The sequence below is a fragment of the Mirounga leonina genome, unplaced genomic scaffold (genome assembly GCF_011800145.1).
Source record: "Mirounga leonina isolate KUSES-001 unplaced genomic scaffold, KU_Mleo_1.0 Mir_150, whole genome shotgun sequence".
Classification (NCBI taxonomy): domain Eukaryota; kingdom Metazoa; phylum Chordata; class Mammalia; order Carnivora; family Phocidae; genus Mirounga; species Mirounga leonina.
Window position 1 is genome coordinate 17,209,726 of NW_023270374.1, and position 23,181 is coordinate 17,232,906.

The 23,181-nt window shown below is 39.8% G+C and overlaps 1 protein-coding gene and 1 pseudogene across 1 annotated transcript in view; both read left to right on the plus strand.

The window, feature by feature from the left end:
- HAO1 (hydroxyacid oxidase 1) overlaps positions 1-23,181 on the plus strand; it is a 50,489-nt gene that overhangs the window by 19,336 nt on the left and 7,972 nt on the right. Inside the window, exons 3-5 of the mRNA XM_035005861.1 lie at positions 2,166-2,421; positions 10,804-10,979; positions 21,374-21,465. Coding sequence (XP_034861752.1) covers positions 2,166-2,421; positions 10,804-10,979; positions 21,374-21,465 — 524 coding nt within the window. The remainder of the gene's footprint in view (positions 1-2,165; positions 2,422-10,803; positions 10,980-21,373; positions 21,466-23,181) is intronic.
- On the plus strand, positions 16,424-18,008 carry LOC118011249 (annotated as a pseudogene).

Consider the following 23,181-nt stretch of genomic DNA (forward strand, 5'->3'; position numbering starts at 1 on the left):
TCCAGTTTAGGTCTTCTCTATCTGAACTGTCACCTGAACAACAGGGATGAAAAATACCTTCAAATGCATAGGAAAAGTAACATTTATCAAAAACAAAATCCATTTTATTGCCATGTGAACTTAGAGATTTACTACCAAATGATACCGCTACTATTTAAATTTCAAAGTGTGGTACAAGGGACAGGCAGCATCAGCACCCCTGGGAACTAGGTGGAAAGGCAAATTTTCAGGTCATATCTCAGACCCACTGAATCAGAAATTCTGGGAGGATGTCTGCACACTGTGTTTTCAAAAGTGCTCCAGGGGGATCTGGCTGTCCCTTAAAGTCTGAGAAGCAAGGAAGCATTTTAGCTTCTCAAAGTAGTGTCTTGAATAACACATCGCTATATTCTCAGCATCACTTGATGAGTGTCACTTGGACAACTGTTTTTACTGCCATTTGATATATGTCAGGCACACAGCTAAGTTGAATGACTCAGGGTCATTTAGTCAGTTTTATATATTTATTATTGTCTCTTGCCATATTTGGTATTTGGCATCTAAACATTACATCAGTTTCTCCTCTGCTAAAGCCGACCCCAGTTTTATGGCCTTTTACCTATTTTTGGTGAAAAGCCCATCACCCATGCTCTTTCAAGTTCTCTAAGACAATGGGTGGGTGAATCTAATTTATTACTTATTTTTCACTTTCACTGCGCTCATTTTTTGATATCTTGCTCAAAAGATTGTGAGGGAACAGCTGTCTACTTGGGGTATCTAGCATATGTATTTTATAAAATTTAAAAATACAACAGAAATGGTAGAATACACCTTGAACAAAATTTTTAAAGATAAAATTTTAGAAGTTAAAAAGGAAGAAAAAAATTTAACTCACCCATAATTCTCTGACCTATCATTAGCAATCAGTTTAGGGTTATATACCAATAATCACATTTGTACAAATGTGGAATTATGTTGTATGTGTCATTTTGTGGACTTTTTTGTTTTTTTTAATATATCTTGAAAATCTTTGTTTGTCCACAAATAATAATATTCTTTTATAACTGTAATCATTGGAAACAGAATATGTACATATATGGAGAGGGAGAGAGAGAGAGAAAGAGAGGTGAGGGTGGGGGGATTGATTTGGGGAACTGGCTCATGCAGTTGTGGAGACTGACAAGTCCATAATCTAAAGAGTAGGGGTGCCTGGGTGGCTCAGTCGGTTGGGTGTCTGCCTTCGGCTCCGGCATGATCCCAGGGTTCTGGGATCGAATACCGCGTTAGGCTCTCTGCTCAGTAGGGAGCCTGCTTCTCCTTCTGTCTGCTGCTCCCCCTACTTGTGCTCTCTTTCTCTCTGACAAATAAACAAATTAAATCTTTTTTTTTTAAAGATTTATTTATTTGAGAGAGAGAGAATGAGAGACAGAGAGCATGAGAGGGAAGAGGGCAGAGGGAGAAGCAGACCCCCTGCTGAGCAGGGAGCCCGATATGGGACTCGATCCAGGGACTCCAGGATCATGACCTGAGCCGAAGGCAGTCGCTTATCCAACTGAGCCACCCAGGCGCCCTAAACAAATTAAATCTTAAAAAAAAATCTAAAGGGGAAGCTGGCAGGTTGGAGACCTAGGGAAGAGTTGATGTGGTTTGAGTCTGAAGGCAATCCGCTAACAGAACCCTCCGGGAAGGCCTTCAGTTGGTCAGATGAGTCCTATTCACATTACAAAGAGCAATCTGCCTTACTCAAAATCTACTTATTTAAATGTTAATCTCCTTTGAAGAATACCTTCACAGCAACATCCAGTGTATTCAAGCAAATTCTGGGAACCATCACCTAGCCAAGTTGATGCACAAAATTAACCATCTCAAAAATATTACCTTTAATGGGTGTGTGTCTTTCATTTTATATATGAACTACAGTGTATGCAATCCCCTAAGGTTGGAGATTCAGGTTGTTCCCAATTTTTTCATCCTTACACACAGCACATCTTTGGCTATTTGACTCACTTTTGTCTCTAAGATCAAGTCAGAGTGTAGAAAGGAATGCATATTTCTAACTTTTTCAAGAATTGACTACTTAATGTCTGATTGCCCTTGTAGATGCCTCTACCCCTTGAACCACAACCTGAAGGCTTTGGAGTGGGGAAAATGCCAGGCTCGCCTTTATCTTCTCCTTCCTTCCTCAGCCTGCAGGTCCCTGGGAACTGGAATGATGCTGAGTTCATGGTCCACCTCCTCCATTGAAGAAGTGGCAGAGGCCAGTCCCGAGACACTACGATGGCTGCAACTATACATCTACAAGGACCGTGAGGTCACTAAACAACTAGTGCAACGTGCTGAGCGAAAGGGCTACAAGGCCATATTTTTGACGGTGGACACTCCTTACCTGGGGAACCGCTTTGATGATGTGCGTAATAGGTTCAAGCTACCACCTCAACTCAGGTAACCATGGGTCTCTGATCACCTGGGCCCCTGAGCTCTTCTTCTAATTCTCTTCACTCTTGTCGTGTACCAGCTCCGAAGGTTATTTTCCCCCCAGTTTCCACATGGGTGCCATGGGGAATTAGATTCTTTTTTTTTTTTTTAAGATTTTATTTATTTGCGAGACAGAGAATGAGAGACAGAGAGCATGAGAGGGAGGAGGGTCAGAGGGAGAAGCAGACTCCCTGCCGAGCAGGGAGCCCGATGTGGGACTCGATCCCGGAACTCCAGGATCATGACCTGAGCCGAAGGCAGTCACTTAACCAACTGAGCCACCCAGGCGCCCAAGGGGAATTAGATTCTTCACAAAACATTGGTCTGGAAGTATGATTGGCAGGGACCTTGTTTAGGAATAATAGGCTCTGGGTTCTAGAGGTAAGTGCATTTCTTTGTTGAAATCGAAGAGTCACCTATTAGTTTTATTTTTAATTATATTTGGAACAACTGTGTCTATGAAGATTAAAAAAAGCTAAAATAATAGAGACAAAAGAAGCCACATGTTTGATCCCCTATCTTCTTCTTTCAGCAATATTCCTCTTTCATTGTGGTTCATCCATGGGTCAAGATTCATTCATTCACTCATTCACTCACTTATCTAGTAATCAAAATGGAACTGTGATGGTTTTATCAGGTCATTCAGCCTGTCCATTAGCAAGGAACTATCCTTTTCCCTGTAATATTTTAGGACTAGAATCATCTTGTGTCAAAGCTAGGAACTCAGGAAGTTTACTGAGAAAGACCCTCACCTCCCTATTTTTTCCCCCTTTGTCTTTGCCTTCCCCCAGTTCCCCCCAAAATCTGCTCTTGAGTTTTTCATGCCAGTATGTTACTAATAGCTTTCAGGGATAAAACTATCTGAATAAGAATCAAAATCTTAGTTTTAGTGAAGGGCATTTTGATGATGGGATTTCAAAGCATCCATCAGAGTATGTGAAATGATAAAGGATGCTTTCCTTGGATCCTGGACCTCATTTTACAACGGGCCATTGCTTACTCTATCTATATGTGAAAAGATCCAAATCCAAAGGATTTCAAAAGCAAATCAGCATTCCATATAAGGACAAGAAGATTGTTAGAAGATAGGAATTCCATGTATATTATAGAGTGACATGTATCTCAACCACCACCTAAGTCCGTATACAGTCTTATATGAATGTCATAGAACTATTATATAGCTCTGCTGTGTATACACCTACTTGAGTATAAACTATTGTGCATAAAATCTTGCCATTGAACCATATGTAAATTAGTTGTGTGAGGCTATCTCTGTGATTCTTCCAGGTGGGTTTAGGATATTATTTGTGTATGTGGTGCCTTCAATAACCCAATGACAAAGAGAAAATGCTGTCTTGACAGAGCTGTCAATAACCTTGTTCCATGTATCCCAGACACTGGGTTACCCAAACACCCTGTCTCTCAGAGAACAGAAACAAAAACAAAAGTCCTGACATGTTCCTACTTCTTGCCAAATTCATCCAAAGTAGATGCCTTCAAACTTCCCTAATATGAAATCTGTATTCACCTTATTTCTCTATTTTGGTTACCTTATTTATTAGACTTTCTAAAATAATTAGTTTCACACTATTTAGGCTTCTGACAGGAAACATTCCTCATGATTTCCCTTTGGACATTTGAAAGAGAATTTGCTATTCCTTTTTCTCCTCCTCTCATTACTACGACTCCTGACAACAACAATAACAAAGACTACAGTAGGGTTTTTTGCGGCTTAAGAAGCACTTTCTTGTTCTGGATAACAAACTGTGTTTCGCAGTGGTATCTGCTCAGACAGGGGAGATGACACAGGTCATCTGTGCCAGGTCACTCAGTCAGGAGCTGGAAGGCTGATCTGCTTTTTTCCCCTTTTCCTTTGCTCCTGGGCTCCAGCCCAGATGACGAGAAGGACCAGTAGGGAGACAAAGGCCCTTTTCAGCTGTCGATGTGCTCACGAGTGGCCATGACTCCCCAGCTTGTCACATCTCCCATCTGAAGATGATCAAATAATGAGCAACATACCCAGGTTACAGGGAACACAGGAAACACCCCACAGCCTGGTGTCCCGGGCCCCTGGAGCGCACGTTGTCCTTGTTTGTCCTCATGGGCTTCAGGGCAGGCCAGTGCCCTCTGGTCCCCTCCTCAGCAGCCCACATTCAGCAGCTGAAGGCGGAGCGTGCTAATGGGAGGCCCAGGCTTCCGCTTGAGGCCACATACAACCAAAAAGCTCATCTGTTACAGCCTGATATGAAATCAGGTTTTTTTCCGCAACTGACCTGACTCATAGAAGGTGAAGCCGGGCTTTTCAGAAGTGAGGTTTGGCAGGCGGGAGAGGCAGGAAATCCAGAGAAGAATGAGTCTGTAAAGCAGTGGCTCCTTCCAGGCCTAGCTACTTCCTCTGCCTGGAAAGAGGGGGAGTTGGGGGGGGGGGAAGAGCGGGGCGGGGGAGGGTCCTGACTCTCGGCATCGGGGACCAGCCAGAGTTCAGGACTGTGGTAATCTCTGCTTGGTCTATATGCAAAACACGTGTATGTGTGTATTATGAATGGCACAGAGGTTCCTGAAACTGAGGGGGAGTAAGGGAAATTCTCATCTGCTCTTGGAAGAAGCAAGGAGTGAGGCCAGTTCCCTAGACTGATTTCCTCAGGCTTTGAGGCAGGGGCCTTTTTCCTCTCTCTCTACCCCATGGAGATTGTTCATTTACCCTGGGTAAAGACTTGGGTCTTTCGTGGAGCACCAGGGCAGTTGAAAGGGAAAAAAAGGCATTTCCAATCATTGACTAAGATCAAAGTAAATCATGACACCAAAAACTATTTGTGTGCCTATAGCCCTATAGCCCTGAAATGATTCATTAATCATGACAGCCAGAACAGATCACACAGAAAAAGATCAGATGGCCATTGTCTTCCCAGAGTTCTGGTGATAAAAGTGGCCTGTGGGGCTTTCTGTGAGCAGGACCCTGTTATCTCTCTGTCCTTACCACCTGGCACCCTCACCTCCATCCACTCTTCCCAGCTGCACGGGCTACCCCAGGGTCCTTTCAACATGCCAGGCTTGCTGGTGCCTGAGAGCCTCAGAACTGACTCCTCCCTCTGCCTTTTACGTCTTTCCTCCAATCCATGCACACTGACTTCCTCCCTTCCTTTAGGCTTTGACATCAAGGATGGATCTACGTGTATTTCTAGGGGGAAACCAAAATAAAAATAAGTAGTAGAGATCAGAATAGAGATACAATATTTATGGGGACCCTGGGCAGGGGTTTCGGGGAGAGAGAGATTTGTGAAGAAGAACTGGGTACGTGGGCCAACAGCCTCTAAATTGTTTGGTTTAGGAAAACATTCACAATATAATTGTGTTAAACGAAATAGCGACCTCCCAAAGACATTCATGTCCTAACCCCTGGAACCTATGAATATGTTATTTTACGTGGCAAAATGGACTTTGCATGTGATTAAGTTAAGGGCCTTGAGATGGGGCGATTATCCTGGATTATCCCAGTAGGCTTAACGTAATTAAAAGGGTCCTTAGACGAGGGAAGCAGGAGTGTCAAGAGTCAGAGGAGATAATGATGCTGGAAGCAGAAGTTGGAGGGATATCATCAGCAGTCAGGGCATGTAGGTCTCTACAAGCTGGAAAAGGCAAGGAAATGGATTTTTCCCTAGAGCCTCTGGAAGGAAAACAGTCCTATCAACACCTTGAGTTTAGTCCAGGGAGATACATTTTGGACTTTTGACCTCCAGAACTGTAGTATAATAAATCTGTGTCATTTTAAAGCCCTCATCTGTGTCATTTTAAAGGTTGTGGTCATTTGTTATAGCAGGAACAGGAAATAAATACGGTAACAATGCTCCGCTAATTTCCTCTACAAGGTAGCTTCTCAGTGAGGGCCTGTCTGATTATGATACTTAAACTTTCAAGTTCAGCCTCTACTGGCTCACATCCTCTTATTCTGCTCTACTTTTTTCCTTTATTTTGTATAGCACTTATGTTCTAACATGCTCCATAAGTTATTTATTATGTTTATTGTTTATTTGCTGTCTCCCCTTGCTAGAATGTCAACCCTAGGTGGCCAGGTATTTTTGATTGTTTTACTTAATGGTATATCCTAAACATCTAAAACACTGGCACATGGTAGGTGCTCAAGAAGTGATGTTGAATCAGTAGATAAAAATGTACTAGATCACGTGAGATTTACCCAGTAAAACATGACTACTAAAATGTTAAACAAGATTTTGAGCTCAAACTTAAAATCCATGCCCTGCCCGTTTCTTCTAACAGCCCAGAACATTGAGGAAGAAATTAGCAGGGCTATGTTCTCAATGTAAGTGTTTTCTAATCAGCATTAAAGACTGGTGGCCCACGCACCAATTTCTGTATGTATTATGAATCTCTCTCTCTCTCCTCCTTTCTCATATTGTGTTGGTATCATGGGCTCTACTGGTTATTGTTTTATATTTTGTTTCCAGTTATGGAGACACATAGCTTTGTCTTTAATGTCGTATCATCAATACTTATAGTAAATAAAATATATTTCTCAATAATATTCATTATCATTAGTGTTACTATTGGTTATTCAATGATGTTTCACTTTCTTTAGTAGTTGTTACTATTCTTATGATACTGACTTACTAAAAGCTAAAATAATTTCTATATTAGATTAAAAAGTATATTTGGGGGCCATTCAGGGCACAATGAGGTCCTTACAAGGCCAGTTCTTTTCCTTGCCTTTGGGTCATTAAACAGCTCGGGATTTGGAGCATTAAGTCCCAAGTCATTGTGTTATTATTTTGATGTGGTTCTTTTCCTTCCTCAAGAAATGGAATACTTTGGTTATCAGCAGCCACTTTAAGGATTTTTGTGTATGTGTCATAATTTGAATAAAAATAATATTCATGGAGGTTTCCTTCAGAAGCACTGGTAAAACACTCCATCGTGGGTCTCTGTCAAGATATCTGAAAACTTTCTCTTGGCTTCTGGCTTTGAACAACGTTTTAGAGTAACAACAAGGCTTCATTGTGCACTGAAATTTCTGTAAGGCAACATTCATTCAAGTGTTGATCTGCATTTCACCATCCAAGAATAACAACAGTTATTTATATAATTTTATCCATGTTTCTGTTTTTTCCTATCCATTTCACCCTTCCACCCCGCCCCTGCTGAAACACTGTAGCTTGTTTGGGATGGGGGTGGGGTGCCATGCAGAGTATATACACATACAGATGTTTTTCTTCTTTGCCCCCCTGGTCTTGCTATAGGATAGACAGACTGAACCTTTTTCTTATTAACAATATTATTTAAAAGTTTGGTATTTAATATCACTTAATACCATTTCTAGGTAATGGAATAGGTCTTCATAATAAAGATATGTTTATTGACCAAAAGCATACCTTAATTCAAATTAAGACAACCACAGAATACCAAAGGCTGTGATAAAATGTACAAGCCTAAACGGTTTGATAAAAAGAAATGCCCAAATATTTCAGCTAAAATCTGAACTGAAGCTAACAAATAGATGGGGACCAGTATGACTTTCATGAAGTTAGAATTTTCTTAGAATTATCTTTAATAGCCACCCGAGTCAATGAAACTATAGGACAAATTGTTCAATCCTTATTTTTTTTTAAAGAATTTATTTATTTGACAGAGAGAGACACAGCGAGAGAGGGAACACAAGCAGGGGGAGTGGGAGAGAGAGAAGCAGGCTTCCCGCTGAGCAGGGAGCCCGATGCGGGGCTCGACCCCAGGACCCCGGGATCCTGACCCTAGCTGAAGGCAGATGCTTAACGACTGAGCCACCAGGCATCCCTTCAATACTTATTGAGAAAACTTTGCCAATGGCTTGAATAGAATTTGGTGGGATGTGAATGTTCATGCCCTTATTTTAATATATGCCCCTTGAGGTACACAACCAGCTGTGTCAGCTGAAAGTATACTAAAAACATTAAATCTAGTTTGTATTAAAGTAAGTCTTTAAAAAATTAAAAATAGTGTGCCTATGTACTTCCAGGTTTATATAAGAATTGTTAGTCATTACTCCAAAATCCTTTATACGTTCAATGACAGAGCTAGTAGAAGCAAAGAAAGACCTATGACTAAGCCAGAGATTAATATACAGCTGTACTTTTACCCAAGTTGGAGATTGGCTAGCAGAGTAATTTATAATGTGCAGAAAAGCAAGGTGAATCCAGGTCACTGTCATTATTCAAAGACAGCCTTTCAGAGAAACGAAGTTTGCAATTGGATTTGCTTCTGTAGGCAGTTAAGTCACAGGGGTAATGCCATTGCGTATCCAGATGGTCATCTATCCAGTTAGTCATCAGAGGTCCAAGCAGAAAACACTTTGTTTCTAGTTCAGGGAACTGCCAAAATCTAGTCAAGATATCAGGATATTAAGCCAAGAGAAAAGATTTCAGATGTAGAGTGAGCCAGTAGCAGAATCTTACAAGTAAGTTAGAGAAATCCTGGTCTAAGTTGGGTCAACAAAATTAGACACAGGAAAGGCAGCAACTCAATGGGGTTGTGTCTCAGTTTGGGTTCCCCTAGGAGGAAATTGTGAGCCAGTGATTTATAGGCAAGCAGTTCCTTTGGAAGAGGAAGGGGATACTGGTAGAGGAGTGAGGAAGTGGTCCAAGGAAGGAAGGCAGCAAACAATGGGCATGTTACCAAGACAGCTCCAACTGCAGGCAACTGAACCTTAAATCTGATGGGAAATTCTGGAGAGGAGATATAACCTATCTCAGAGTTAGCCCTCATAGAGGTGAGGGAGCTGGGGTATTTATATGCCAACATCCTGACACTTCAAGTCTGTTGTGTGGGTGGTTACTCAGACTTCAGGAGCAGGAGAAAGTCACATGTATTAGATTTGCCAGAGAAACAGAACCAATAGGGTATACATACACACACACACACACACACAGATTTGGAAGGATTGCTTCCAAATTATGGGGTCTGAGAAGTCCCACAATCTGCTGTCTATAAGTGGAGTCCCAGGAAATTCAGTGGTGTAATTCTAGTCTAAAGCCTAAGACCTGAGAAGCAGGGGAACCAATGGTATAAGTCCCAGTCTGAGTCTGAAGGCCCAAGAACCACGGGATGATAGTGTAAGTCTTGGTCTAAATCTGAAGGCTTGACAACCAGTAGGTTCAATGTCCAAGGTCAGGAGATGATGGATGTCCCAGCTCAAGCACAGAGAACAAATTTGTCCTTCCTCCACTTTCTTGTTGTATTCAGGACCTGAACAGATTGGATGATGCCCACCCACATCGATGAGGCCTATCATCTTTACTCTAGTCTACAATTTAATCTCATCCAGAAACATCCTCACAGACACACCTAGAAATAATGTTTTACTGGCTATCTAGGCATCCTTTAGCCCAATCAAGTTGGCACATAAATTAACGGTCATATCACAGGCAAAGAAATGAAGATCTTGGTAATTGGATAGCTCAAGCCCTGGCCAGGATTGTCTGAAAGATTGGGAAGTTTGAGTCAGCAGGCAGACAGCCTCAGAGAAAACAACCTAAATGGTGGAGGGAAATGCAAGAGCTGACGACTCATCTGCTGGGAAACACTTCCCACTTGTCCCTGTGCCCACCACCACCACCACCATAATAGTAGGACAGGAGAAAGCATCTACAGTCACAGCAGACAGAAGGTATTAACTGATGTTACTGCAGTTCCAATCTCCTCTAGAATTTTGTATAAGGACATTGGAAAGTTTCCTGAAGTCAAAAGCAATCGCCAAGGTGCAACTGAGATCTGAGCAGAGAGAATGTAATTAAGAGTCCAGAGACCCAGGTTGGAGCCCAAATGCTGATTTCATTTGTGGGGACATCTTGCTCTGCATTTCTGTTTTTATTTTCTATATAAAATGGGCATCATAAAGTATCGATTTTATTTTCTAAAAGTTTTCTTAAAAATTTTGATAATATTGGTTTATGAAAGTCCTTTGTAAATTGTAATGTACCAAACAAATGTCCATTGTTATAATTAATATGCATTGCTGGCTGAAAATAGCATCAAATCTGTTGTCTATATTCATAAACTGGCTTAAAAAGTTAGAGATAGTGGAACTTGCCCATATGTTTTTCCTTGAAACTGTTTTATTTTGTATAAACATAGCCTAAGATGTACAATAAACTTTAAGTGACCAATTAAGTCCACTTGATTGTCACATTTAGCCTGGACTCTAACACCAGAACATAGGAAATATGCATGCAACCAACCTATAGATGGTTGAGGAACATCTAATTAATTTGAAAAGGGTGACATTTCATTTTTCACTGAATGAGTCATTGTAAAATTATCTCTAATTTTGAGAAGTTTCTCATTTTATGTATCTCTTTATTTCAGAATGAAAAATTTTGAAACCAATGATTTAGCATTTTCTCCTAAGGAAAATTTTGGAGACAACAGTGGACTTGCTACATATGTAAATAAATTAATAGACCCATCTATCAACTGGGAGGATATTAAATGGCTGAGGGGGCTCACATCACTGCCAATTGTTGCAAAAGGCATTTTGAGAGGTTTGTGTATTTCTCATACTGATCTTATGATTCTTTGTAGATACAATCATGATATGTTTAAGAGAAAATAATCAGGAAAAATTAACATGGAACTCTAAGGAGACATTCCATCTCTCAATTCTCCCTATTGATGTTAGTGAGTAAATATTTCTTCATTCTTAGGTAATACACTGAAGAGCTGGGCTCTCATGAAGTAAGAAGTTACCTTCATGGTAACATGGGATGCTGCTGCCTTACCTTGGAGACATCACTAAATCATGGAGCTTGACAAGATCTAGGCAAAAGGTCTTGAGTTCATTGCTTTGTCTGAAAGCTACAACAAGCTAGTCTCAGACCAAGAAGAAATCCAAGGATGATATTATGACAGCCAGACCTGTTTTAAGAGCCTTTTCTATTTTTCTCCTGTTCCCTGCAATTACCAATGACTAGGACTGATTCTTGAGGGTGGTGAATCCCATATCACCTCCCTATAAAGAATGGTTGAACATGACATTAAAATCCTCAAATATCAAGTCATGGGTATTAAAAATCTTGACTGCTTCCCCAGTATCCACATGTATTCAAATCCCACAGGGAGGTACCAATGACTTCAATAATTTGGAGTATAAATGTATTCACCCACAAAAAATGTTTTCTTGCCTTTGAAAACATTTTTTAGTTGATTATATAGAAAACTGCCAAAAACTTATTATTTTAAATGTGAATGTTTAGGTAAGTGGCTCTGAGATGAGAGATTCTATTAACTTATCTCAGGGTCAAAAACAACTTCTAATCAAAACATTTCATCAGTTTTATTTGAATATGTGAGTCACATGGCCCCTATTTATAAAGCTATAGGCATGCCCCTGGCTTTATCTCTTTAATCTCAAGTATGCAGAAATGAAGTTAATAGAAGTAAAAGAATGGACCCAGCAAGGCTTTTAAGTAGTGGAGATATGTTTAAATCCAGATCTGTCTTAATCTGTGCTGTTAAAAAAATATTGTTACATTCTTTCCTGTTGGTCATTGTTCTAGTTCAAAATTTCTGTGGATTATACTTCAAAGAGTGGATCTTGGTGTTAGAGACACCTTTAAACAACGTTTCACTTACTTTACTGGTAGCCATATTGTCACCCATGACTGTTAGCGCTACTTCCCGCAGCTACTTTCAACTGTAGTTGCTAAAGAACACTAACACGAAGGTTCTTCCCCAATTCATTCATTCAATCATCCATTCAGTTACTCACTCACTCAGGCATTCATTTGGTAAACATTCATCATGCTTAGTGCATGCTAAAGTTAAAAATAAGATAGTAATTTGAGGTCCATGGCCAAAAGGAGGGCCCATTCTCGTAGGAAACAGACATATAAACAAGAATTTGGGCTCAGTCAGGTGTTACAGGTGCTGCACAGATATGCAGTGTTAGGGTGGGGTTTAAAATAGGGCATGGGCACTTAGAAGAGTAGGTTAGGGAAGCTTTTATTTCAGAATGAAAGATAATGCTTGAATTTTGCCTTGATATCGAAAGACTCAGACTGAAATAATGGTAAAATAAAGCAGTTCTGAGTAAAAACTTATGGAACATGTAGACTTTAAGATGTTTGGGAACCACTGAGGTTCTTGATCAGGGAATCAACCTCATCAGATTAGCATTTTAGAAAAATCAAGCTAATATTATATAGCGGGCCTAATGGATAGAGGTGGCAAAATTGTGGTCAGGGGGACATTTAAGAAGTGGTTGCTGCCCAGGCAAGAGATGACTGTGGCTGACCTCAGGAAACTGAGAAGGTGTGATTGAATTAGAAAATTAATGCCATTTCAAGTATTTAATTCACTCTCATCACAGAGATGGCCCAGGGCAAATGGCTTAAAACACCAAAGAAGAATGAAGTTTTAGTCTAGTCCCATGTTTGTCTAAGTTAAATAGGGAACATATAAAAGAATGAGGTAATTTAATTTTTTAACCAATTTTTCAATTTAGGATTCCCAGTATATATCATTTTCTAGAACTCTGTCCTCTAGGATATGATGCAAATCTATTCAATTAGACTTCACTATCACATGTTATGTTGCAAAATACTCTGGCTTCTAGAACTTTCTTCTGGGGTCATCTCACCTAGGACCACCCCCCCATCACCTCCTTTTGTTCTCACCCGTATGGATCATATGACTTCTTTCCACATGTTTCATAGTGTTTTACACACAGTAGATGGCCCAGGTGTTTACTGAATAAAATTGTCAGTGAAAACTATGAGTCTATATAATTAGAGAGAGCTCAAAAGCAAGAGAAAGAGAGAGAGAGCATTTGGCATTTGAAAGGAAATAACTTATTTATACATGTAGAGTTTACATTGTCTAGCTTTTCTGTAACTATTTATTTCATTTATTTAACAAACAAGAATCATCTCCATGACAACTACATCAAGTAGTGCATAAACTCAGTCTTGATGGGGGGTGGGTAGGGGCAGGGCCAATTCTGGGAAATCCGGTTCTCACTATTTCACAAATCTTCATCTAGAAGTCACATGGGTAGACTGAGAGTCACCCATCCTCTTTCATTTTCCTTTGACTAGAAAAGTATAGATTATGTTTGCAGGAACATGAAATCATGGGTAGCAGGAAAGATCTTAATGAAACATCCCCCCTTACCACCATTTTAAGAATTGCATCTTAACGAATGCAAACTGAAGTGCAAGATGTAATAATCTCTTGCTGTGGTTAAACTCTGCCCTTGGAAAACTTCAACACAAACTCCAAACAAGTATTTGAAATAGGATTTGGTCTTCTAAAACTCATGCTAATAAACAAATGGCTTTATGAGCAAAGGCATAATGCTTTTCTGAATTGTTTTAAAATTTAAAAAATATTTTTAAACTATTCTGTGGTATTTTCATAGTAGCTTTTTGTTTCTCAAAAACTGTAACTAGCTCTTTTCCTATATACTTTTTTTTTCACAACACTCCCAAAGATATTCACTCAGTGTTTCCAGATTGTGCTCAAAACTGCTGCCATGCATCTAGGATTTAGTTACTAAATTCCTGTGAAATAGCAGAGTCCTGAGTCAAAAGCTCCAAGGGTTTGAGGGTAAATCTTGAGTACTTACATTTCACTTTGGTATTTTCGATTAAATATAGAAATAATATATCAATAAGATAGCAAACAGTGCTATCCCTTAATGACTATTGTAATTGTCAATCAATTAATGTATTAACTGGCAAATTAACATATACAGAATACCATAGCAGTAAACTTTAAGGATTAATGAAAATATCAAAGATTCCTGAACTTTTTGCTAAGTTGGAATATTTTCACCCTCCTGTTAAGGCTACATTGTTTTTCTCTCTGGGTTAAAATAAAATATAAGACTTTGGGCAAGGTTTCATAGGCAGCTAATGAAAGGAGTTCATATCTGGTCATAAATTATTCTTATTTTGCCTCTCAGGATACTCATGATCTTATCTTCTGAGCAAACCATTCTGTCATTTCCCCCTACATTTCCAGCACTGCCTAAAAGAACCTGGTAAACCACCTGAAATGATAGGAGATAAACAGTTGTTTAAGTAGTGCTTACTTCAAATGAAAGGCTCTTTATAATCATAATCCTGACTAGGATGACAATTTATTGTTATAGACAAAACTCAAACAAACTTGCCAAAAGCATCCAGCAAACTAATTTCCTTCACTTACTCATCTTCTGAGTTTATACGTCCTGTACCATCAGATGAAATTAATAGTAACAGTTAATATTTACCTGAGTGTTCAGCATGTGTCAGGCTCTTTCTTAACACTCACCTCAACTAATTTAATACAGAAGCCAATCTTATGTAAATTATTATCCCTATTTTACGGTTTAGGACACCAATGCACAAAGAAATTAAGAAACTTGCCACTTACATAGTAAGCAAGTAGCAGATACAAGATTAAAATCCAGGGGGTCCGATTACTAAGCCTAAGCAGCTAATAATTTTTTCATACTGCATAGGATCAGTTTATTGATAATTTTTAATTTCTGAAAACAGAGGTTGTAACTACATATATTTTGATTTTTTTTTTTTTTACTTTTGACTTGATGTTTGGTATCATGCATACAATTAGATAACCAGAGCAAACCTCCCCAACTGCAAATATATTTTATATTGAATTAGGGCCATATTTTTAGAGAATCATTTTCCCAAACACATTTTAAATAATAATATATTGGGTTTCTTGTTCCCAATGATGGACTGAGTACATATGTACCCTCTCATCAAACCCACGATGCCACTGAAATGGAAGTATGGAAATGCAAAAATACATAAGTCTTATGACAGTAAAGCGAAGGAAAATGAAGGGCACACACAGTGGAGAAACTTCGAAAGATTTATGAGAGAAACAAAATATAAGGGAATGTGTTGATAGGAGGAAAATGCAAAGAAAACCTGCCCGTCCAGATACACTCAGAGAGTACCCTGGAGGAGCCAGGGGAATTTCCGTAATGGATGCTGGAGAGGTGTTAGGTGTCTAGTCTGCAGATGTGACAGAGATGGAGGATGAGAAGTAGAGAAGAAAGCCAGGGGATTCTTGGGAGCTCTGTTCATGAGGCTCGTAGAGCAACCATCTGTGCTGTCCTCCCTCTATCACCTGGGCAACAATGGGCTCCTTAGTATAGGAGCTGCATCCTTTCTAAAGAAATGGATGGATGGCTGGGATAACCTGGGGGTGGATAACATTTAAGATATGACATGATGCTGTTCTCAATTCGGACATGTGAGGATCTCCCAGCCCAGTAGCCCCCTAGTTAACATTCCTTGTTTTGTCTCACATGGAGCTCCAAGAGTTTCTACTCCAAGCAAAGACTTGGAAGAAATGAAAGTGATTTACAAAACAGTCCAGAGAGCCAAAGCAGTGACCCAAATCTTTCTTCCTTAAATATAAATGGAAAATGTAGCATCATAAGGCATATCCAAAACACCAAAACATAAAAGACCAAGATAAATCTACAGAAAAGCTGATCCCAGAGGAAAGAGATAAAACAAAACAAAACAAAAAAGAACTTTAAAAATTCCAAATGATAGATTCAGAGAAGTTGAAAGTATACCTAAATAAGAAGAGTCTTCCATCATCTAAAACTAATGATGTAATGTATGGGATTAACATAAGAAAAAAAAAAAAGAAGAAGAAATAAACAAGAAACAAAGAGAAAAAAAAAAAAGAGTCTTCCATGAAAAGAAAATCAGAGTATTAAAATAAAACAGTTCTCAAAGATTAAAAACATGATTTCTGGAATATCTGGATTTCAAGAATTGAATCTCTTGATTTAACAAGAGAGTCAGTGATATTTCCCCAAATATACAAGAACAACAAGACAAATAGAAGACATGATTAAATGAAACAGAGTCTTAAAGACCCTTTAAAATGTCTAATATCTAATGATGGGGGCTTCAGATAGAAAAATAAAGGAAAGAGTCTCCACCCGGGCTCCACCATGTTGGGTCTTGTGGGTCATGTGGCCGCTACTTTGGCCTCTGGGGCCTTGAGGGGACTCGGCCCTTCAGCGCCACTACCCCAAGCCCAGGTCTTACTGCGGGCCACCCCTGCAGCGCTCCAACTTGCCAGACACTATGCCACCTAAACATCTCCTTTCCAAAAGCAGGCGCTGCCACCAGGTGTATCGTGGTGGTCATTGGTGCAGTGGTGGATGTCCAGTTTGATGAGGGACTACCACCCATCCTAAATGCCCTGGAAGTGCAAGGCAGGGAGACCAGGCTGGTTTTGGAGGTGGCCCAGAGAGCACAGTAAGGACTATTGCCATGGATGGTACAGAAGGCTTGGTTAAAGGCCAGAAAGTCCTGGATTCTGGTGCACCAATCAAAATTCCTGTTGGTCCTGAGACCTTGGGCAGAATCATGAACGTCACTGGAGAACCTATTGATGAGAGAGATCCCATCAAAACCAAACAATTTGCACCTATTCATGCTGAGGCCCCTGAGTTCATGGAGATGAGTGTTGAGCAGGAAATTCTGGTTACTGGTATCAAAGTCATGGATCTGCTGGCTCCCTATGCCAAGGGTGGCAAAATTGGGCTCTTTGGTGATGCTGGAGTTGGCAAGATGGTACTGATCATGGAGTTGATCAACAGTGTCCCCAAAGCCCATGGTGGTTACTCTGTGTTTGCTGGTGTTGGTGAGAGGACCCGTGAAGGCAATGACTTATACCATGAAATGATTGAGTCTGGTGTTATCAACTTAAAAGATGCTACCTCCAAGGTAGCGCTAGTGTAGAGTCAAATGAATGAACCACCTGGTGCTCACGCCCGGGTGGCTCTGACTTGACTGACTGTTGCTGAATACTTCAGAGACCAAGAGGGTCAAGATGTATTGCTCTTTATTGATAACATCTTCCACGTCACCCAAGCTGGCTCTGAGGTGTCTGCTTTATTGGGCAGAATCCCTTCTGCTGTGGGCTATCAGCCTACCCTGGCCATTGATATGGGTACCATGCAGGAAAGAATCACCACCACCAAGAAGGGATCTATTACCTCTGTACAGGCTATCTGTGTGCCTGCTGATGACTTGACTGACCCTGCCCCTGCCACTACCTCTGCCCATTTGGATGCTACCACTGTGCTGTCCCTCATTATTGCTGAGTTGGGCATCTATCTAGCTGTGGATCCTCTGGATTCCACCTCTTGTATCAGGATCCCAACATTGTTGGAAATGAGCATTATGATGTTGCTCGTGGGGTGCAAAAGATCCTACAGGACTACAAATCTCTCCAGGACATCATTGCCATCCTGGGTATTGATGAACTTTCTGAGGAAGACAAGTTGACTGTGTCCCGTGCACAGAAAATACAGTGTTTCTTGTCTCAGCCATTCCAGGTAGCTGAGGTTTTCACAGGTCATATGGGGAAGCTGGTACCTCTGAAGGAGACCGTCAAAGGATTCCAGCAGATTTTGGCAGGTGAATATGACCGTCTCCCAGAACAGGCCTTCTATATGGTGGGACCCATTGAAGAAGCTGTGGCAAAAGCTGATAAGCTGGCTGAAGAGCATTCATAAGGAGGTCTTTTTGGCAAACTAAGCACTGGTCCTCTTCCGTGCTGTGCTTCTCCTTGCCCCTAATCCAAAAATCTCGGTTTGCTCTGTAGGCCATATGAGAGTCTTGTTTGAAGACATTGTCTGTCTGAAGGGTATTTAAGGTTTCCAAAAAATGTACATCCCTCAAAAAATAAATAAATAAGTAAAGGAAAGAGGCGGGGAAGAAATTGTTAGACAGTGTTTGAAAGCTGGAGACATAAGTCATTAGATGGAGGAAACAAATCGTAATTTATTACATCCTTTATGAAATTTTGGGGAGGGAATGGGTATTAAGAGGGAAACAAACATAAAACAGGTTACTTACAAAGAATGGGAATCATATTGGCATCAGTCTTCTTGTCAGCAACAAGGGGCACTAGGAGATAGTGGAGCAATGTCTTTGAGGTTTTAAGGAAAAGGATTCTCAACCTAGAATATTATACCTAATCTAATCACCAAAGACAAAAGAAATTATTTAGGTGCTCTGTAAGTTTACCTCACATGATCCTTTTTAGGAGCTTACAAAGGAATGAATGTACTACACACAAAAGAAAACCTAAACCAAATGAAGTCATAAATTAGACTTCAAGAGATTCAACCCTCAGAGAGTAGTAGCAATCCTTAGGATGAAGGTCAGCAGTCAAACTTGAGAGTAATCAGAGCAGGATAGAGCAAGAAGATAAAAGGCTAAGGGGGGATGTCTCCAGAGGGAAAATAAGATGATTTAAATAGGTTAGATAGGATAATTGGAAAGTTTGAAGAACTTGAGGATACTCTTTAAAAAAAAAATTATTTATTTGAGAGAGAGAGTGTGTGCTCTTGAGTGCAGGAGTGAGGGGCAGAGCAAGGGAGGAAAAGTCTCAAACTCCTCACTGAGTGTGGAGCCTGACTCAGGGCTCAATCTCACACCTCGAGATCACAACCCACACTGAAACCAAGAGTCAGTTGCTCAAACAACTGCACCACCCAGGCCCTCTAGAATTTGAGGATTGTCTTAAGGCTCATGATAATTGGAGAAAAAAGGGGAAAATGTGATTAGAAATCCAGGAAAATAAAGCTGTGAAATAAAACATGTATGGTCCAAATATGAAGCAATATTAAAATTTAAAATATGAATTAATCAATAGGGTCGGGAAAAAAAATCTTCTATCAACCTTGGTGCTAGGGCCTTTTCCCTCTGGGTGACTCAGAAGTTTCCAATGACACCTCACAATCTGCAATGCATGCTTGAATTAAAACAGATAGCCAAAACAGTGTCATAGAAACATTAGATTGTATATTTAATATGAAATAAATATAGATTATCAATCACATATTGAGTATATAACAAAATGCATAACACAGCGCAGGCTTAGAGGTGAACAGATAACATACAAAATAATTAGTTGGGAAACCCTAGCAATTCATGTAGCAGAACACCTTTCATACTATTTCATTGTATCTTGTGGCTCATCAGAGCATTCCTTAAAGGTGAACCCTAACAAGAACAACAACACAATTACATGATGTCTAGGTCAGCACTAGCTGCCATAACAAAATGCCATAGACTATGTGGCTTACACAGCAGACATTTCTTTTCTTATAGTTTTGGAGACTGGAAGTCTGAGATTAGGGTTCCAGCCTGGTCAGTTTCTGGTGTGAGCTCTTCCCTTTGGTTGTGGAGGCTGCCTTTTCCCTGTGCGCTTACCTGACCTGTTCTTTGTGTGAGCGGGGCTTGGGGGAGGGGGCCAGCAAGCTCCCCGATGTTTTCTTATAAGGGCACCAATACCCTCATGAAAGTCCCACTCTCATGACCTCATCAAACCCTACTGACTTTCCAAAGGCACCATCTCCATATATTATCACATTGGAGGTTAGGGGTTCAACATATGAACTTTGGGGGGTCACAGACATTCAGTCCATAAAACATGAGTTTAACATTTTCATCTACCTATAATTTTATTTTTTTATTTTTTATTTTTTTAAAAGATTTTATTTATTTGAGCGAGAGAGAGAGCCAGAGAGAGAGCACAAGTGGAGGGGAGGGGCAGAGGGAGAAGCAGACTCCCCACTGAGCAGGGAGCCCGATGTGGGGCTCCATCCCAGGATCCTGGGATCATGACCTGAGTCGAAGGCAGACGCTTAACCAACTGAGCCACCCAGGCACCCCAACTACATATAATTTTAGAAGAAAAATAATACTAGCATCATTTTTTTTTTTAAATGGGGATATTTAAAAAACTAGCATTTAATAAAACACAGCTTGGAAAAATGGTGTTTTAGAATAAAATTTTAAAATACTCAGAATTACAGATTCTTTTATGAGTCTTTTTTATTATTCTTAGATATGCCCTTAATTTCCACTGCTGAATTTATGAATATATACAATGTCCTATATCCAGCTGGTTACATCTCCTAAATCTGATTTTCACCACAACACTGACCAAGTATTTTTGAGTGTTATTAGAGAACCAGTGTTATTTCCTGATTCTGTTAGCGAATGGTTTGTTATTGGGAGCATGCTGAAAATAAGAGTTTAAAATAGAAAATACAAAAAATGAGTGAGAAATTGATCTGAGAGAATGTTAATCTTATTTATTTATTTATTTATTTTAAGATTTTATTTATTTGAGAGAATGAGAGAGAGAGAGAACACAGAGAGAGAAGCAGACTCTCCGATGAGCAAGGAGCCGGATGTGGGGTTCAATCCCAGGACCCTGAGATCCTGACCCAAGCCAAAGGCAGACGCTTAATCAACTGAGCCACCCAGGCGCCCCTAATCTATTTTAAAACTATATTTTCAGAAGTTTGATATATTTTGAAGCATGATTAGAGACATAGCATATAATTTTAATTTTTGTTTATTTTTATATACTTCAATGGGCAAAATACATTTAACTATAGAACAATATAACTTAAGATAATAACTGAAGATATAACTTTGTATTAAAGAATGTTTTTGGAATAGTCTTGTTCCCTCTATGTTATACTTCATGTGCTTGCCACTTATGTATTTTTTTATGCTATCCAAATTGCAGAGGAATAATTCTGCTAAATGTATGACCTTATTAATAATAATAAAAATACTTAGCAGGAGTACTTCCACGTGAGAATAAATAAATTTTAACTGCATGTCAATTTGCTGTCTATTGAAAATTTTATGTCATGATTCAATTGTTAGAGGTGCTAACATTTTTGCCAAGGAAACTGTCACTACTATTCTAGATCTAACCGTTGGTGTATTTCTATGCTAAAGGTTCTGAGCAAGATATAGATGTGTGAGGTCAGGCTCCTTTTGACTGGGACCTTTCACCTTCTAAATCCAAGCCTTCTGTTAAGTTGCCTTTTTTCATGCAATGGCTGTCTTGCTCTTTTCAGGTGATGATGCCCGGGAGGCAGTTAAACATGGCTTGAATGGGATCTTGGTGTCGAATCACGGGGCTCGACAACTTGATGGGGTGCCAGCCACTGTGAGTTTCAGCCAATGCTGAGATTTCCCTTTGGAGTTCTCATTTCCATCACAGTTTTGACTATCTGTGTCTGGCTCTCTTCTGTGTATTTTGTGTGTGAGAACATTCAAGGCAAAATGTGTGCAAATAGATGAGATCTTGGATTTTAAATTTAGTGGCATATATCTACCTAGATTAGATCATTAATTCATCCAATACATTTATTTGTAAGCTTATAAAAGTCACTATTAAAATAATAAATCCTTTGTGGGCAGGGATTATTCTTGTATTCATAGGTACTCTGAAAGGTATAATGTAAATTAGAGTATGAAAGAGATGATTACATCATGAGAGTCCAAAGAAGAGGAGTTAACAGACAATTGTAATTATAAGAGGCTTGGGTGGAGTTTGAGATCATTGGTACAAGAAGTCAGGCAGAGAGGAAGACTGAAATTTCTTGTGGATGTGGGAGTTGAGAAGCTGCAGAGAGAGGATTGGTGGGTGGGGGAAAGGAATAGTATCATCTGGGGAACTTTAACGAATCCTGATGCACAGGATGCACAATAGATCAATTCATCGGAATATCTGGGGGCAGGGGGCAGAGGCACCATTATTTTTTAAAGCTATCCATGAGATTCCAATGTGCATCTATGGTTTTTTAGACAATGTACACACTGTACAAATCAGTTCAGACAAATCAGAATCCAGAGTCTAGATATAAAAGTAAACCAAACTGGCTTGAAGAGCTGTGGGACTGAGTTAAAACTGTGGAGGAGAGCAATTAGCCCCAAGAGGGTTATCAGATGTTATCAGAGTCATTCAGTCATAGTTATTATATGGATGGCTTTAACTGGGATGACCAATGAATTTATTCAAACAACTGGAAGTACAGTAGGACAAATAGTTTTGTCAATTAGTAGTGGACTACTCTTTCATTGAACCAGCAGGTTGATTTAGATAAATCCATAGACCAGTTGTGTGGGTCTTAGGACAGACTAAACGACTACAGGGGAATATTGGGATGTTGTCCATATTTGTACTCACAGTTTTTCCTAAAGCACTAATGGTAGGAATGAACCTCACCTTTGCACACTGTAGGATCATAGAGTCAAGAATTAAATCACAAAACTGGGAGTTTTCAGTCCTTCCCAATTCAGCTTTACTTACAGAGACCCGTCTTCTTCGGTGATACTAAATGTTGCCTGCAGGTAAAGAGAGGTGGAGAATGAAGACCTCCTCTGGGCAGAGAGGAGAGGTTGGTCACAGCTCGAGGCTCTTTTGCAGATTTACACCTCTTGTGCATGAAGACATAGACTTAGTGTGCAGGCCAAATTAAGTTTGTTTTCTAAAAATAAAATCTAAATCTACTGAAATCAAATCTAACTAGATTTTAAGGGGAAAATATCTAAATGGTGTGGTTTATTTCCCTCTGGCTGAGGGGATATGGAAACTTATCTAAAAGGGCTTTTTGAGCTGTGGTCTCGGAGACTGTTTTAAAAAAAACAATGACACCCCCTTTGCATGCTGTGTGAAGAGAGGAGATGCTTGCTTGGGTTTTGCCTCAAGCTTTAGAGCATATTTGAGGCCCTCGATGGTGAGAGAAATGTGAGATTAGATTCAGTTTACAGTGAAGATGTTTTTCCCTCAGTGCGTAGGTTTTGAGATGAGGAGCAAACAGTTACAAATTAAGCTCACGTCAATGTCCTTACACTCAAGGTCATATTGTGGCCAAGATTG